Source organism: Macaca fascicularis, chromosome 10 (assembly GCF_037993035.2).
Source record: "Macaca fascicularis isolate 582-1 chromosome 10, T2T-MFA8v1.1".
Classification (NCBI taxonomy): domain Eukaryota; kingdom Metazoa; phylum Chordata; class Mammalia; order Primates; family Cercopithecidae; genus Macaca; species Macaca fascicularis.
The window spans coordinates 91352578-91371237 of NC_088384.1; the positions used below are offsets into that span (position 1 = coordinate 91352578).

The window sequence follows — 18660 nt, forward strand, 5'->3', positions numbered from 1 at the left end:
TTATTTTCCCTCTTTTCCCTCCCAATACCTGGATCTGATCTTTTAAACTTTAAGGTTTTTTTTTTTTTTTTTTTTTTTTGAGACAGGGTCTCACTCTGTCACCCAGGCTGGAGTGCAGTGGCACAATCTCAGCTCACTGCAACCCCCACCTCCCAGGTTCAGGTGATCCTCCTACCTCAGCCTCCTGAGTAGCTGGGACTACAGGCTCATGTCACCACACCCAGCTCATTTTTTGTAGAGACAAGGTCTCACTGTATTGCCCAGGCTGGTCTCGAATTCCTGGACTTAACCAATCTGCCCACTTCGGCCTCCCAAAGTGTCAGGATTACAGGCATGAGCCGCTGCGCCCAGCCTACAATTTTATTATAAACTATGTCTCTTAATTTGCTGTGATCTTTTCTGGAAGAATACAGAATACAAATATTAATAAATGACAAAATCATTCCTACAAAGAAGGCTCCCTGAAGGCAAGAAATTGTGTCCTTCCCTTGTTTCCTACAATAATGATTTACATTAGAAAAACATTTAGCTATGGAAAGAACTTTCCATTTTGGTTCCTATGCTAAGACCAAAGGAATACTCAATATTGTTAAAATAAGTGGAACTGTATGGGTCACACTGAGAATGGTCCCGAAGGGGGCTTTTTGCTTTTTTTGTTGTTGTTGTTTTGAGATGGAGTCTTGCTCCGTTGCCCAGGCTGGAGTGCAGTGCTGCGATCTCAGCTCACTCTGCAAGCTCCACCTCCTGGGTTCACACCATTCTCCTGCCTCAGCCTCCCGAGTAGCTGGGACTACAGGCGCCTGACACCATGCCCGGCTAGTTTTTTGTATTTTTAGGAGAGGCGGGGTTTCACCGTGTTAGCCAGGATGGTCTCCATCTCCTGACCTCATGATCCGCCCGTCTTGGCCTCCCAAAGTGCTGGGATTACAGGCATGAACCACCGTGCCCGGCCCAGAAGGGGGCTTTTTGGTTGGGGTTGTACTGATAACACTTGGTGATTTAGTCACACATTCATTATTTCATTTATCCAAGTATATACTGATGCTGATAATGAACCAGGCATTCGGCTGAGAACTGGAAAAACAACGGTGACCAACACAAACACAGTGTCCACTCCACACTGAGGCGGCTCACAGTACAGTGTGGGAGGTGGGTAAAAAAATCATTTCAACATGGTAAGGTAAGTGCTATCAGGGCCAGGTGCGGTGGCTCATGCCTATAATCCTAGCACTTTGGGAAGGCAAAGTGGGAGGATCAACATAGTGAGAACCTGTCTCTACAAAAATGAAAAGGTAAGTGCTCCAGAGCAGAGAACCATGTGGGGAGCAGCACGGATAGTGTGCCTGTACCTGGAGGGGACAGGAGAGAGAGGGACGAAGGTTCTAGGTAGAGGACACATAGCATGATCTCTCCAGGTAACCCCAAAAGGTTCAGTGTGCTCAGAGAAAAGATGGGTAGAATCATAAAACCAGGAATGGAGGCAGAGGCCAAACCAAGAATAAAGACAGCCTCCAAGGAGCCTGGAATAGATCTTAAGGGGAGGGGGTTGGCAGAGTCAGGGCAAGGTGCTGACGGCCAGGAAGTGAGGGCTCACCGACATCAGACATGACAGATCCAATCTCGCTCCTTCAAAGGCAGCTCCATACTGCAGGTTACTGTGTTTCACGACCACAAAGTCCTGAGCAGACAGGACTAGCTCTCTAGGCAGGGACCGTCAGCTGCTGGAGGGATTCACCCAGGGCCTGCATGAACACTGGCTGACCGGGATGCTAAGAAGGGGAGTCAGGTGCTGGACCAGGGCTGGACCCAATGACCTTTCAAGTTCCTTCCAAATCTGAGCTTCCAGGATTCTAAAGCAAGCCCGGTAGCTGAACTGGTGCCATGGGCTGGGATCTGTGGCTGGGGAGCTACCCTGGGCAGCAAATGGGTTAACGCTCAAATAACTTTTATATATGAATTAATGTGTAGAGTTGGGAGCCAAAATCTGTTCCATTAATTTTTCCATCCATTCCAGGAGCAGTTAGGTACACACAGTAAAGTTTATTTTGGTGCATGGTATACTTCACTCCATTAAAAATAAATTAATCAGCAAATTCCTGCCTGGCTCAGCTCTGGTTTATGTAAATAGTGCCCAGCTGTAATGAGTTACAAGGTGTTATTATCTCACACACACACAGGAGGCTTCACTCTAGAGCTCCGCTCGCAACAAAAGCATCTTAAATAAACTGAGAGAAGGCGGTTTGATTTGTAATGTTTTCACAGAAGTGGGATATACCTCACCCATATAGAGTTTCTTTATATGACTCATTTTATAGCAAGTTAAATGAAGGAAGTTTGATGGGGGAGGAAGGGGCAATATGGTTCCCCACTCCCTTTCTTCACTTTAAGAAAATCCCCCAAGAGATGACCTGCACTGAGGGAGGAGGGGCTGGTCCTCAGGTGCTCAGACCAAGGTGGCTCTGCAGCACGTGCTTCAGAAGTTGGGAAGGGGGCCCAAAGCTGGGCACAGGTCTGGGTCTGCTACAACTAAGCCAGGAGGAATGTTCTCTTCTCCCTAATATCTCATGAAAGGGGAGGCCAAGAGAGGAGACAGCATGTTCCTCATTCAGTTCACTGTGACAAAGGTGACTTTGTTCTCAAGGCCTCCTTCCAAATGACGTAGGATGTGAAAGCCCTTGGTCATCAGAGGCCTCCTGGGTCCCAGACGAGGGGCCTGGCTGGCTGTGCCTTGGCCTGAACAGAGACACATCTCCATGAACTAGAGGCAAGAGCAGCAGCAGAGACCATCCCAGCCTCTTCCCTTTCTCCGTCACTAACTGAGCTGGGCAGTGCCCTCACTACCGCAGCCACCAACTCAGGCGAGTTTCTAAGTCCCTGGAATAAAGAAGGGCCATGGTAGAGAGAAGTCTGTTTCTTTTAATGGCCAACTCAACCCCATGGCTGGAAACCGAGGGACAACACATGGTCGCCATCCAGATTCCGCAGCATTACAGTCCGCTCCTAGGCCACAGCAGGCCCTGGGGGGTTTCCCTTTTGAACCTACGCCATCCCTTCCTTGGCCTTTGGGAAAAGCTGTCAGTCACAGGTAGTTGCTGGAGGGGGTTGGGGAGTGTGTGCTGGGGGACTCTCACTCAGGGCTTCCCGAGGGAGAGGACACGTGGGAGAGCTAGGGGTTCTCCCATCCCTGTATCCCAGCAGATCATACTCCTGGGCACACTAAGAGGAAACTCAACACAAATGGGGCCAGGTATTTGACAGATGCTGTTCAGAGGTCAGTTCAGACCACTTTCTGCGGGGTCCTGGACCAACAGGCACATCTCTCCTGGAGGTTCCTCGAAGCCAGCTGGCCAGCCGTGCAGAGGGCCCAGCCCATCAAAGTCCCTCGTCGTTGTAAGTGGGAGAATGGGGCTTCAGGATGCTCTGAGGATTCTTCTCCACTAGAGGGCGCCAGCTCACCTCCCCTGTCAGAAGCAGATCCTCCCCGTTCATGGAATCCAGGTACTGCATCTGCAACCACAGGAGCGGGAAGGAGGAAGCAACAGAGGCAGGACAGACGTGAGGAGCCAGCATCAGGAACCAGCCTCCCAGAGGAGAGGAAGGAAGGGGACGGGGCATGAGGGGGGTTTCTGACCATCCCAGGTCCCAGGCCAAGCCATCTCTGATCTAGATAAATTCACTAAGGTGGTTTGGAGAAAGCAATCACTGGGGAGCTGGGTGGGGCGGGTCGGGGGGGGGGGCGGTTAGGGAATTCCCTATCACACCTCTGAATGGAGATGGACACACATCTCCCAAGGATACTTCTCCCCTACATGCCCTCCCTAGACAGCTCCTGCAGGCCAGGAAGTCAGGGCTTGCAGCACACACAGCCATGCTGTCCACCCCAAAGCTGCCGCGTGAGAGTCCTGATTCTGTCCCTTCCCAGTGCTGCTATCCAGGGTGGCCGCTTCCCCTCTCTGAGATTTAAGTTCCTTTGTCTGAGAGAGGGGATAGAAACAGGTACCTCACAGGACACATGAAAAGATTCATATATGCAGTGCTAGTCACTCACACTTTAAGCATATGTATGCCTCTGTTGTCCTCTAGTGGGCCCCTGGTCAGTAGGCCCTAGTATCACCCCTCTAGGACAGCAGGGGCAGACAGCTCTGCCATTAAAATGGTCATCACCCAGAGAAGCCACTGCTGCAAGGCCAGGAGGCTTCATCTTAGGCTTTAGGTCATTCCTCCTTCCAAGAATCCACCATTCCGGTTGCTTCTGCTTCCAGCTGCTGACGCTTGAACTCAACCCCAGCCTCTCGCACGCACCTCAGCTCTGGATTCCCACCTGCTCTGCCATGTCTTCCCTAAAGCCCACTCCTTACAGTGACTCCATTTCTGTCCCCAGTGCCACCACTCTGCCCACCTCCTGGGTTGGGCAACAAGACCTGTGGTTGGCTCTTGGGCCATCGGCCACACCAAGCAGTCTGCTCAAGGTCCAGCTCCTGCTCTTCCTTTCCCGGCCTTCAGCACTCTGCCCTCTCTGTATCACATTATGGGCTGGCTTACTCCAGGGTTAGCCATGTGCCTGGGCTTCCTCACCAAACCATGAGCTGGCCCCTCGAGGGCAGGACTGGGTCTTATTAATCGTTGCTTTCCCAAGAGTGCCTGGAGCAGCAGGTGCTCAAAAGGTTTTGCCAACATAACTGGGTCCCCACCAAAGCTCCCTGCTTTCCCAAGAGCCCCTTCGCTGTTTTTCCACTGCCTCTCACTGGGGCCACGTGGGACCTCTTGTAGGGACAATGGTTGTGGCAGCCCCTTCCTAGAGGGCCCTCAGAGAAGTCCCAGGTGTGTCTTGTTGTGGCTTCTGGCACAAGCCCACCATGGCAGATGGAAATACTGGGCAGGTCTCAGAAAACACAGCATCTGCTTTGCGAATTGCTACTCCTGTCTGAGGGTGAGGCCAGTCAACAGGTAGTATGAGAATTCTCCGTGGGTGGGGCCCTCTGGCCATGCCATGCCTTCTCCCTGGCTCTGGCAGATTTGAAGAGTGGTCAAACAGGAGTCCTGGCTCCTGGGATTCTCTACCCTGTGGGTCTGCAGAGCCCCAGTATGTGGTTTTTCCAGCAGTTTACAAGCTAGTCCTATGGGCCCTGTCTTCTCAAGAGCTGAGCTCCAGCCTTGCCTTTCCTGGTTGTTGGAGGCTTGAAGACCATGGATACAAGTGAACAAGAGAGTAACTGTGGGGTGACACCCCTTCAGCTCCAGCGGCCAGGTCATGAAGCAAAGGTGTGACTCATGGCACAGCCTGAGTTGTCTGAGGCAGCTGAGGCCTCAGTGGCCACATGAATCACGCAGCTTGGGGCCCTAGGGCAGCTGTGCAGGCTGACTCACTGGGAGGCCCTGGAAGAGCCTCTATGTCCTCTTCCCTGCCAGTCAGCTCAGTCATCTATCAAGTATGAGTCTCCCATCAATACAAGATCTGAGGGCAGGGAGGTCAAGGAATTAATTCCCTGGGCTTGAGAAGAGCTATGTGGGTAAGCAGCCCCCACTGCAGAGCTTTCTCCTAGAAGCTTTGATGTTGGGGAGCCCAGGGGAGCCAGAGGGGTGAGAAACTGAAGTGGGGGGACCCTGCTTGACCATGGAGAGCATCTAGCAGGAAGAGGCTGTCTGTGAAATGCTGCCTGCTGCCCAGTCCTGCTGGAAATCAGGAGCAGGAAACAAATCCAAGTGGGTAGAGAAGGGGTCCACAGTGGGCAGCTGCCCGTGCTCATATCTGCCAGGACTCTGTGGGCCCAGCTGCTAGCATAGCACCAGGCGCATAGTAGGAAATGAGGTGCACAGTGAATGAATGACTCAAAGTTCCTGAGGGCAGGAGACTACTTGATGCCTCTTTCTCTCTCTTTCTTCCCGTTTCCCGCTCCCTGGCCCGGTTCATGGTTGGACATACAGAAGGCGCTCCTTCTTCAGCGTCCAGCTGATGTGATCTGGTCAGAATTCTCTCAGACTGCTCCTTGGTAACTCAACCTCTCATGATCCCCTGAAAGCCCAAGAGGAGGGCCCACTGTTGCCAGGAATTGGGAGGGGAGGGAAAGGGTCGCTCACCTGTTTCCTCACATACTCTACCAGCAATTCAAGATGTCGAGGGTCTTCACATTTCCCGTTGAAGAAGGTTCTCCAGAGGGCAGCGGCCAGCCCATGATCATCTGAAAGGATCCCCTGGAACACACAGCACAGCAATGGTCTCCGGAGGGATCCACAGAGCCAGGACACAGACGCTAGGGATACTGTAAACATGCTAGCAACCATGGAACCGGCTCAGAAGGACCCTCCACACATGAGGAAAATGGGGTAGTCACACAGTAGAGGTGGAAGGGGTCTTACAAGGGCATCTGGCCCAGTCCCTTCATTTTATTACATACAGAGGGAGAACAGGGGGTCCAGAGGGGCCAAGCTACTAGTTAGGTGATGCAGAGTGGGGACTCAGGCACAGCTCCCTCTACTCCATACTGCGCCTGGCCCAGGCAACGCTTGAGAGGCCAAGAAGAGAAACAGTAGCAGCAATGCTCCCCTTGCTGTCCACAGGGCACGGGCTGGGAATATTGTGAATGTATGTTTCTCCCAGGAATGGAGGTGGGCATGGACTGTGCCTTCTTGCTTGGTCCAAGGACATATCTCTGCAAGGCAACTGGCTCTTTGGGGAAGGGAGCCAGCTACCTTGTCTTCACTGTTACCCAACTCTGGGCCCAGCCTCTCCCTAAGTAGAGGAACAGGATGTTCAGCAGGATTGCTGGGGCCACAGAGGGCCAGGCTCAGAGCCTGCATGTGTGTGTGTGCCTAACACTGCCTCTTTTGGCACAGAGGAGACTTCTGTTGGGAAGCTCAAAGATTACAGAGCAAAATGAGAGCCCCAGCCACCAGCTAAGGACATTTTTTAGCTTGGACCTCTAGAGGAGGGAGGGTTGAGAGTCTTGCTTCCTGGGGTGAAGGTGACTGATGGAGCAGGCCCTGAGAAGTTGCTCTGTCCAGGTGTCAAGGTAGTGTGTAGAATCGATGTGCTGACTTGAAGTCAGAAGGCAGATCAAGTCCTAGTTCCACCTCTGCCAAGATCAGTGATGGTGGCAGTTGACTAAACCAAAGTCTCAATCTTGTACTTCTTAAAAACGGATGAAGTTACCTGCTCTACTTACAGCATTCTTGAACTACTTGTTAAGTGTAATTTGTTGGATACAAAGATTAGGAGTATGCTTTGGCAGACAGCTGGGATATAGTCAAAACAGTGGGGTCTGGGAGCCAGAGCACAGAGTTCAAATGCCAGCTCTGTCATTTGATGGCCGTGTGGCCTTTGAGAAGCTATTAGCCATTCCTGAGCCTCAGTTTTTCATGAGTTAAACAAGCCTAATAATACCCATCCCACAGAGCTGTGAGAAGTGAGAGATACTGGCCATGAATGGCTCTGTAAGTGGTAAACATTATGCAAAGACCCAGGATCACTTTATTTGACATTATATTGTGGTCTGTCCTCTTGGGCATTGTGGTATATGAGGTCTGGCTCCAGGCCTGCTGCCAGGAAGTGCCATGTCCAGTATGGGGTGCTGACAGTTTGGTAGAAAAACATTCCACCTGTTCCAAATGCTCTCTGATAAACACTCCTTACAGTTCCACAGCTTAGGACTGTCCTGGCACGATGGCTGAGTCAGGAAAACTGGCTTCTTTTGGCAGATGGGGAAAGGAGCAGAGGACAAGCTCAGGCACATCACCCTTCTGCAAACGATTTGCTAGCACAACAGCATGCCCGTGTCTACTGTGCCTGCGCACGTGCCAGAGCACTGCTGGCAGCAACCCACATGTGCTGTGCAGAAAGGAATGGGATTGGGAGTGGGTGTTATGGGGACCTGGAGAATGGGCAGAGCTCAGGATGGGAAAATAGGCAACTTTAGCAGCGGGTGAGATGGCTGGGAAGGGGCAACTCCATAATCAGGAATTCCTGAGCCATCAGAAAGAAAAGGATGACTCAGGACTCACTAATAGTGAGAACAACCCAACTGTTCCAGACTGTTAGGGTTCCTTCACACACCTGGCTCCTAATGATTATGTATGCCAAGTAGAACAGATATTCGCATTTGCTTTGCTTTGCTTTGTTTTGAGATGGAGTCTCACTCTGTTACCCAGGCTTAAGTGCACCGGCGTGATCTTGGCTCAATGCAACCTCTGCTTCCCAAGTTCAAGTGATTCTCCTGCCTCAGCCTCCCGAGTGGCTGGGGACTATGGGCATGCGCCACTGCACCCGGCTAATTTTTTGTATTTTTAGTAGAGACGGGGTTTCACCATGTTGGCCAGGGTGGTCTCGAACTCCTGACCTCAAGTGATCTGCCCGCTTCGGCCTCCCAAGTGCTGGGATTACAGGCGTGAGCCACCGCACCTGGCCTGTATCCCCATTTGAAAGATAAGTAAACTGAGGCTTAGAGACTAGCTAACTGATGACTGAACTAGAACTAGCATGCAATGATGAGGTGGGGGATGGTGACTGACCCACTCTAGTCAGAACACAGAACCTGGCATAGAGTGGGAGAGCAATCAGAATGGCTGAATACCCAGCATTTTGGGAGGCCAAGCTGGGTGGATCACTTGAGCCCAGGAGTTCAAGACCAGCTCGGACAACATGGTGAAATTGTTTCCACAAAAAATATAAAAATTAGCCAGGCATGGTGGCCCACGAGTCGACTCGGGAGGGATGAGGCGGGATGATCACCTGGGCCCGGGGAGGTCGAGGATACAGTGAGCTGCGATCACACTGCTGCACTCCAGCCTGGGCAACAGAGTGAGACCCTGTCTCAGAAAAAAAAAAAGAATGGCTGAATAAATTAACGAACACAACATCAGCCTTCTTCCCACCACACTGCTAGCGTAAGGCAGTGAAAACAAATGAGAGACTAATCTGAGGGTGCATATTTCAAACTAAGAAAGCAGAAAAGGAAGAAGGGTCCTGGGAACCAAACATGAGGACACACTATAATTTCCACCCAATCTAATCGGGTGCCTACTTGTTTTCCCTCACAACACAACAAAGCATCCTTCAGAAATTAAGACACCTAGGTCTAGAGTAACTGAGAGGAAGCCAAGGGGATTGTTTTGGTTTTGGAGGGTTCTGGTTCTGATTAAGGGTTTAGAGTGGCAGAGTTCCACTCAGTGAAGATTGATTTGACATCACTATGTGCTCAGCATAACGACAGGAACACAAGAGTCACCGCAATATGGTGTGAGCTCTCAGGGAACTTGCAATCTAGCTGAAGGGACAAAATCAGTGCACATCTAACAGCAGCACAGAGTAATATCCTGGAGAATGAACACATGCCAAGCTGCAGAGTGAGACTCAGCTATACTCTACATGGCTGCCTCCTTGTTCTACAGTCTTAGCTTTTATGACAACTCCTCAGAGAGACCTTCCTGGTCCACACTAAGTCATTCCCCCTGTTATTCTCTCTCACTGCACTGTACTGTAGTTAGATATTTATTGCTTGTTTATCTGTTACTTGTTTACTATGTCTCTCAATTAGAAGGTAAGCTCCAGTGGGAAAGAGCCAGACCATGTTTGTTTTATGCACCAATGTATTTTCATGTATCACACATGGTAGACACTCAAAAGCTACCTGTTAAATGGATAATGAATAGATGGATGGGTGTTGAAATTCACAGTAAAAACACAAGACAGCCAGAGAGGTCAGGGAAGCCTTTCTGAAGAAGTGGGCCTTTAAGAATTGGGAGAATTGAGCCAGGCATGGTGGCTCACGCCTGTAATCCCAGCACTTTGGGAGGCCAAGGCAGGCAGATCACAAGGTCAAGAGATCGAGACCATCCTGGCCAACATGGTGAAACCCCGTCTCTACTAAAAATACAAAAAAAACTAGCCGGGCACAGTGGCACCTGCCTGTAGTCCCAGCTACTTGGGAGGTTGAGGCAGGAGAATCCCTTGAACCCGGGAGGTGGAGGTTGCAGTGAGCCGAGATCGCACCACTGCTCCAGCCTGGGCAACAGAGAGAGACTCCATCTCAAAAAAAAAAAAAAAAAAAAGGGAGGATTTGTAGAGCTGCAGATTTTTTTTTTTTTTTTTTTTTTTGAGACGGAGTCTCGCTCTGTTGCCCAGGCTGGAGTGCAGCAGTGCGATCTTGGCTCACTGCAAGCTCCGCCTCCTGGGTTCACGCCATTCTCCTGCCTCAGCCTCCCGAGTAGCTGGGAATACAGGTGCCCGCCACCACGCCTGGCTTTTTTTTTTTTTTTTTTTTTTAGTAGAGACGGGGTTTCACCATGTTGGTCAGGCTAGCCTCGTGACTCTTGGTCTGGTGACCCACCCACCTCGGCCTCCCAAAGTGCTGGGATTACAGGCGTGAGCCACTGTGCCTGGCCAGCTGCAGATTATTCTAAGCAAGAGAAAGTGTTCAAAACATTTACAGAGGGAGTGCCTACAAGGTACGCCAGGTCCTGAACCAGAGCCTAAAGCCGACCAAGACTCAGCTACTGCCCTCAACCCCTCGTTTTAGGTAGAGTCTCAGTCAGACACAGCATATCTATGGGGCAGTACGGCAAATGGCCTAAGAGAGAGCACAAGAAATATAAAGGTAAATAGGGCACATAGCAATGGCAACAGTTCACAGAAGGCCTGGAAGTTCAGGGAGCAATTTGGACCTAATGTCATAGGAAACAGGGAGGTTCCCAGAGCGTCCAGTGAGGGGGAAGAATCCAAGCAAGATTCTAGGAAAAGGCTGCTGTACAATAGCACTGTCCAACAGAACTTTTTGTGACTATGGAACTGTTCTGTATCTGCACTGTCCAAGACAGTAGCCACATATAGTAACTGAGTATCTGAATTTTCTATTTTATTTAACTAATTTAAGTCAAAATAGTTGCATGTGTTTAGTATCAAATAGCTCTAGAACCTTGTGATTCCAAGTGTGGTCTGTGAAATGGCTGCACCCCGATCACCTGCAGCCGTTAGCAATGCAGAATCTCAGGCCCCACCCCAGACTTGCTGAGTCAGAATCTGAATTGTACGTAGGTCCTCTAGGTGACTCACAGGCACATTAAAATATAGGAAAAACTTCTAGAATTGCACATTAAAATCACCTGGGAACTTTTACAACTACAGATGTCCCCCTCCACCAGTTAAATCAGAACTTTGGGGGATAGGACCCAGACACTGATATTTCTAAAAAGTGTCCCAGGTTATTAGTATATTTTCCCAAATTTCCTGCTCTTAAAAGTCACCTTGGAGTGACATATTGAACCACCAGGCAGCACTCCTACTGAATTGGAATCTTCAGAGAGGTGATAAAGATTTAGATTTTAAAAGCACTCCAGGTGACTCCTGTGATCAGGCACAGTTGGGTAAAATGGCTCTGCCAGAATGGACTGGATGGGGGACTGGGAACAAACAATTCGGTACATTTTTATTAATATTGATGAAAGGATTGACTGAGCCAACAGAGCCACCTGCAATAAAGACCATAAACAAAGGCTCATAGAGAGGTGTAGTTCTTCACTCCTAAGCCTCATCCTTTTCTATATAGTAAGGCTTCTATAATTACAATTCGTCCTCTTTTATAATTGATATGTAGGCCAGATGCGGTGGCTCACACCTGTAAACCCAGCACTTTGGGAGGCCGAGGCAGGCGGATCACCTGAGGTCAGGAGTTCGAGACCAGTCTCAACATGGAGAAACCCCGCCTCTACTAAAAATACAAAATTAGCCAGGCGTGTTGGTGCATGCCTGTAATCCTAGCTACTCGGGAGGCTGAGGCAGGAGAATTGCTTGAACCTGGGAGGCGGAGGTTGCGGTGAGTCAAGATTGTGCCATTGCACTCCAGCCTGGGCAACAAGAGTGAAACTCCGTCTCAAAAAAAAAAAAAAAAAAAAAGATATGTACACTTGAGCAATAATTCTCAATTCCCATCCCATAACCACCAAAAGCTCATGTTAAGTTAATGATGTGTATAGTATGCAATCTAAATGCTTCCTTCTAATTCAGGATATCTAGGAGAACAGGAATCAGGAGACCCTATTTTAACTGGTCCTATGACCCTAACCAAATCATTTAACTGGATTTTTTTTGTAAGCTTGTCTCCTGGCTTTAATTATGATCTTCAGGCTGGTAACATTTCCTCCAATCTGAACTCCAGTTTCTTTCTTTTGTCCTTTTGTGCATTTCTCACTCGGTGACTATCATATGCCAAGCACTACGTCAGGCCACATAAATGCAAACACAGTAGGCATTGCCACTACCCAAAAAGAAATCCCCACCCAGCCAGGGTGACAGATAATGTGAATATAGTAAGCACTGTGAGAGTGCAGGGAGGATGGAATGAGCTGAGCCACAGCAAGTTCAGGAACTGCTTCCCAGGAGGGGTCATGCTTGCATTAAATCTGGAGGTAACCATAAAATCAGTATAAAAGCATCTGGTTAGTTTAAAATATCAGGTGTTCATTACACCATTCTTTCTACATGCTTGAAATCTCCACAATAAATGTTGGGGAGAAAAAAGATGAGATTGATGAACCTCCAGGGCATTATGTTAAGTGAAATAAGCCAGTCACAAAAGGTCAAAAATTGTATGATTCTACTTACATGAATTATCTACAGTAGTCAAATTCACAGAGGCATAAAGTCAAATGAATGGTGGTTGCTAGGGGATATGAGGGAAGGAGGGAATAATTATTGTTCAATAGGGACAGAGTTTCAGCTTGGAAGATGGAAAAGCTCTGGAGATGAATGGTAGTGATGGTGCAAAGCAATGGGAATGTACTTTATGCTACTAAACCATACAGTTAAAAATAGTTAAAATTGTACATTTTATGATATGCATATTTTACAATTTTTTAAAAAAGATGAGATAGATCCAAATGTCCTGATGTGGAAGGACACCCAAGATACACACTTCGGTGAAAAAAGCAAGTCGCAGAATCATGTGTCTAGTGTAACTCCAGTTGCATAAAGAAGGAAAAGATAAAGGTGCTTGTCTATGCACAGACAACATTTGGAAGGTCATCCAATAAACTAGGAATTAAGGTTTTGTCTGGAGCAGGGTAGGAAATAGGTCTTCTCATTTCGTGGTTTCTTTTTTTTTTTTTGAGACCAAGTCTCACTCTGTCGCCCAAGCTAGAGTGCAGTGGCACAATCTCAGCTCACTGCAGTCTCCGCCTCCCAGGTTCAAGCGATTCTCGTGCCTCAGCCTCCCAAACAGGTGGGATGACAGGCGCATGCCACCATGCCCTGCTAATTTTTGTATATTTAGTAGAGACGGGGTTTCATCACGTTTGTCAAGCTGATCTCAAACTCCTGACCTGAGGTGATCCATCCGCCACGGCCTCCCAAAGTGTTGGGATTACAGGCGTGAGCCACCGTGCCCAGCCAGGTCTTCTAATTTCTACTTCAACCATTTCTGTACAGCTTTACAAACTTTTATTTTTATTTATTTATCTTTTTTTGAGACAGAGTCTCACTCTGTCACCCAGGCTGGAGTGCAGAGGCATGATCTCGGCTCACTGCAACCTCCGTCTCCCAGGTTCAAGCGATTAACCTGCCTCAGCCTCTGGAGTAGCTGGGATTATAGGCACCCACCACCATACCCGGCTAATTTTTGTATTTTTAGTAGAGATGGGGTTTCACCATGTTGGCCAGGCTGGTCTCGATCTCCTGACCTCAAGTGATTCGTTTGCCTCAGCCTCCCAAAGTGCTGGGAGCCACTGCGCCCGGCCAGTTTTACAAACTTTTAAAATGAGTATGTATTGCTTTCATAATTACAGCAAAAAAAAAAAAAAAAAGTGTATACTTTGCCTGGCAGACCACGCTGTTTACATGAATGTCCTCCTCTCTCTGGGAGCACATGGGGCTAAGACAGTGTCTCATTTACCTCTGTCCCTCCATCCAGCACCCAGCAGTCACTCAACAAATGCCAGTTGAATGGTTTGACCATATTAAATACTGCCTTCTTTCCCAAACATGTGGCATGTTTCCCAAACATGCTGAGCATATTCATTCTCGCTGCCCAGTTGATGAATATGAAGAAATAAATACTACACCATGGTGGTAGCCAGTAACAACGGTCCCTGCAGCTTCCCTCAGAGGCTCTCATCAAAAGCTTTTGCTGGGGGAGGCCACTGTTCTGCCTAAGCCTTGGTAAATGATCTTACCTCATCATATCCCAAGATCGCTGCATAGAAATGATTTGTCATGAGGATCATGTTCTTCTTCAGGATATAGGGATTAACCTACAGAAACAAATGGCAAAAACAAAAGTATGAAAGAAAGAATGAAAAAAAAACAAAAAGTATGATCTTTGACTCTTGGCTATCACAGACTCTTAGTAGAACAGAGAGACAGCCACTAACAAGTCAAGCTGCCGGTCCATTCTCAATTCCCTGACCTGTCAGGATTCTCCCCAATTTGCCAACTTCTTTTAGGTTTTGATCTCAAGTTATACAAGTCAGCTTAATGAACTGAGCCCCAAACACATGTTTAGTTTTGTGCTAGATCCTATGAACCAAGTATAAGAAAAGGTTTCTTGATTGGAGGAGCTCAGTCCAATGTAGGAAAATAGGCATATAAAAAATAATTACACTGCAACATGTTGCCTCAAATCCCATTCCAAACATGCTGAGTGATAAATGGGTTTTAGTTTTACCTGCTTGAGGGAGCTGGTAAGTGCTCTCCAGGAGGTAACATTTAAGTGAACCTTGGAGGAGGAGGAATTTGACAGAGGAGGGAGAGAGAGCATTCTAGACAGAAGGAGGTGTGCAAAGGTGCAGAGGCTGGAAAGAAAATGACTGGCACAGGGAGGATGCCACTGACAGGGAGGGTGAATGGGCAGGATCACAGGAAAGGTATGTTGAGACTAGGTTAGGAGACATCTTCAGGGTCACTCAAGAGTTTGTTGTGATGAAAAAACAAAGAGAAGGAAGTGGTCAGAGATGGGAAGAGGAGGGAGAGAGGCAGGACGGTGAGAGACATGCTGAGGAAAAAGGGGGGCCTCTGAGGCTATAGAAAGGAGGGAAGAACAAAGCAGGGGCAACTCTGAAGCAAGAAGAATGTTAAAGTTAAGAGATCATCTTGGCTGGGTGGTGGTTCACACCTGTAATCCCAGCACTTTGGGAGGCCAAGGCAGGCAGATTGCTTAAGCCCAGGAGTTCGAGACCAGCCTGGGCAACATGGTGAAACCCCATCCCTACAAAAAAATACAAAAATTAGCCTGGTGTAGTGGTGCATGCCTGTAGTCCCAGCTACTTGGGAGGCTGAGGTGGATTACTTGAGCCTGGGAGGCTGAGGCTGCAGTGAGCCAAGATCACGCCACTGCACTCCAGTCTGGGCAACAGAATGAGGGTCTGTCTCAAGCAAACAAACAAAAACTCAGAGACTGTTTTAGAAATGCTATTCTGGTGAGATGCTTGAGAGTCCGGTAGAACTCCTCTCTCCTCTCAGGGAACAGCCTGGCCTGGAGGATCTTCAGGGCCCAGAGTGAAGTTCACTGAATGCCTTCAATAGGGAACAACTCTGACCTCCAGACAGTAACATGCTGTAAGGCAGGGTCCACGTTTTATTCCTCTTCAGGATCCCAGCAGAAAGCCAGTGCAATGTAGAGCACAGAGTAAGGACTCACTGACTATCTGAACTGATGGTTTTGGAAACAGCCAAAAGGCATTTGGAACTTTATATGGAGAACAAGATTTCTGCTTAACAACTCTGATGGTGACCATGCCCACGGTCATTTCATTTACCAAGTACCTGTCATGGGCCCGGAGCTTTATGGACACTATCTCCTCTAATCGTCACCAGAACTCAGAGGTAGATGTGTTACAGTCACTCAGACTATAAGTGACTGTGTGAGAGACTCAGCCGGGTGAAGTGATGCCTTGTGTCGCAGAGCAAATTCATGATAAAGCTGAGATCAGCATCCAGGTTAGTCTGAATCCAGAGTCCACGCTCCTTTCAGTCTGCCAGGGTTCTGCTTCTGGGAGGATAATTTTACTTTGGGTCACAAATCAAAGACTGAGTGATTTTATCCTGTGACTCATAACTAGTGGGAAGAAATGCAGAAAGGGAGATCTGGATTTAGACTCAGAAAACCTGGGTTCAAGTGATAGTTTTGCTATGTACACAGGATGTTATCTTAAGCAAGTCAACTGGAGACCATTTCTTTTTTTCTTTTCTTTCTTTTTTTTTTTTTTGAGACAGAGTCTCGCTCTGTTGGCCAAGCTGGAGTGCAGCGGCATGATCTCAGCTCACTGCTACCTCTGCCTCCCAGGTTCAAGTGATTCTCGATTCTCCTACCTCAGCCTCCCGAGTAGCTGGGATTACAGGCACCTGCCACCATGCCTGGCTAATTTTTTTGTATTTTTAGTAGAGACAGGGTTTCACCATGTTGGCCAGGCTGGTCTCAAACTCCTGACCTCAGGCGATCAGCCTGCCTTGACCTCCCAAAGTGCTGGGATTATAGGCATGAGCCACTGCACCTGGCCCCTTTTCTTTTAAATGCCCTACACACAGGGCTGTTTGGAAGAGCACGTGAGTTAGCATGCATTCATTCATTAATTTAATAATGTGTGTATGCTGAAAGCCTTGGTAAACTGCAGAATCCTCTGCAAATGTAAGGAATTATAACTTCTGGTTTGTTTACATAAAGCCAAAACCAGTTCCAATGCTTTACAGTCATGGATAATTTTCAAAAATGAAAGGACTGTGAAGCTCAAGGCTGGAAAATGTAGACTGGATGTAAGTAGGAGTGCAAACCATGACCTATCCCACACACCTTCAACCAGGGCCACATTAGCCATCCATCCTCAGTGTTCTCACAGCTCTCTGGGCATACTTTCTCCCCTGGGTACACACACGGTTTAGAGCTGCTTATGCACCTGTCTCTCCCACTAGTCTGGGAGCTACTCAAGGGTCATAGGAACCATGTCTGATTAATCTCAGCACCCCCATCATCTGGTCCAGAGCCTAACCCAGAGCAGGGGCTAAGACAGGCTTGCTGGTAAGTGAATTTTTACAAGGGCCTGTGTACCATGCCATGCAGAGCATGTTCTATCCAACTAGTTTTCTGGGGGGTTTCTTCTTCTCCTTTCTTTCTTTCCCCCTGCTGAATACGTTCCGTGTTTCTGGAATTTCAGAAACATACACTGCCAAACTTCTACTGTCCCATCTTCCAGAAAGGGCTGGGGTAAAGGGAAGAGTCAAGAAACAGGCCAGAGCTAGAGGTCGTTCCTTCTGTCATGTGAGGATGAGACTACAACTCAAACCTCCTGATACCCACACTTGGAGGCTCTCCCTACTCCCACATGAGTTGTTCTCCTGTGTTAGGAATAATCGCAGCGATATCATCATAATAGAACGGACAATATCAGAGGTATCAAACAGTAAGGCAGGAGCATCTCTCAGAGGAAAACATTCACTGAACCTGCCTAGCGGAGCTAGTTTATGTCCGTATCACACCATTAAGCTCTGGTGCAGGAAGGGCCCTCAGAGATTACCTAGCTCAATACCCTTGAGGAAAGGGTGAACTGAAACCCAGAAAGAAGAGACTTATTCAAGGTCACACATCATAGTGTCAGAGCCAGGATTAGAACCTGATTTCTGGGTGAGTGCTTTTCCTACTTTACCATCTGCAGGGTATTTCCAGAGATCACCAACACATTGATCTGCAAACCTCAGTTCTTGCTTTCCAGCAAGGCCCACATACATACAGACACATTTTCTCCTCTTGGGATATACCTGCATTCTGGTTGGCTACTGCCCAGGAAAAACAGAGCGCAAGAGTAGAGTTCCTTACTAGCAAGGCTCCTTGACCTTCTGGTCCTATATTCCAACTCCAGTGACCCGTAAGCTGCCTCTCCCTTCACCTCTAGCTGAGACAATGGCAAGCTGCCACAGCTAGAAATGCTTTTCAGAAATCATCACCCAGGCTGGATTAGATCATGAAAAGGGCCCTTCCTGGAAGAGGGTGAAAGTGCAATCAGTACAGACACATGATCTGCAGGGCAACAGGTGAGGGCAAGTGACAGCAGCTTCCTCAACTACCGGACTCACTTGGCGGGGCCCTTCTAGCTAGTTCAGCAGCCAAGGGGAGCGGGGTATTCGCTCTGGTGAATCCCTGCTGGATTTTAGTCCCTCATTTAAGTTTTTGGTTGCTGGTGTGCAGGTTCCCCGCCTCTCCACTGCCAGATCACACCATATGGAGCGCTCTGCCCATGACTACACAGCTGCACCCAGCAGAAGAGAAACTCCTCCCAGATAGTGTTGGGCCATTCTCTTATTAAACTCATCCTTTCCATAATGCTTTGCTTTTCATAAAAACCCATACATACAACGCCACAAGGAAAACGTTCCTTTTATATCAGTTACTCATATTTTCCCATTTATTTAAGCCATTAAAATTCATGCAGATATTTTATAAGCCATCAGGATTCAGTGACTGGTATTATTGAATGTTTAATAATAAACTAAACAGAAGAAATCAGAGGGTTAAATGATGACTGCAATTCCTGTAATGACTTAATTAAATTTTTATTGAGTACATAAACTATGATGTCACTTCTAGCCAACCATGGGCCTGCTTTCCCAGCATGTCACAGGGAGGGAGCACTCAATAGGAGGCTCGGCTAAATGAGCAGCAGGTCTCAGCTGAAATGGGGAGGGGAGTG

At 48.2% G+C, this 18660-nt stretch overlaps 1 protein-coding gene across 9 annotated transcripts in view; it reads right to left on the minus strand.

Annotated features, from left to right (window-relative positions):
• Positions 1-2020: 2020 nt before the first annotated feature.
• Positions 2021-18660, minus strand: part of UQCC1 (ubiquinol-cytochrome c reductase complex assembly factor 1) — a 110176-nt gene continuing 93536 nt past the window's right edge. For all 9 annotated transcript variants that reach the window (XR_012419304.1, XR_012419303.1, XM_074005161.1 and 6 more), the window contains 3 exons: positions 14158-14235; positions 6079-6192; positions 2021-3507 (listed from right to left, as the gene is read on the minus strand). Coding sequence is in view for 7 of the 9 variants with exons in the window: in XM_074005161.1 (XP_073861262.1) it covers positions 3373-3507; positions 6079-6192; positions 14158-14235 (327 nt within the window). In the remaining 2 variants the exon portion in view is untranslated. The remainder of the gene's footprint in view (positions 3508-6078; positions 6193-14157; positions 14236-18660) is intronic.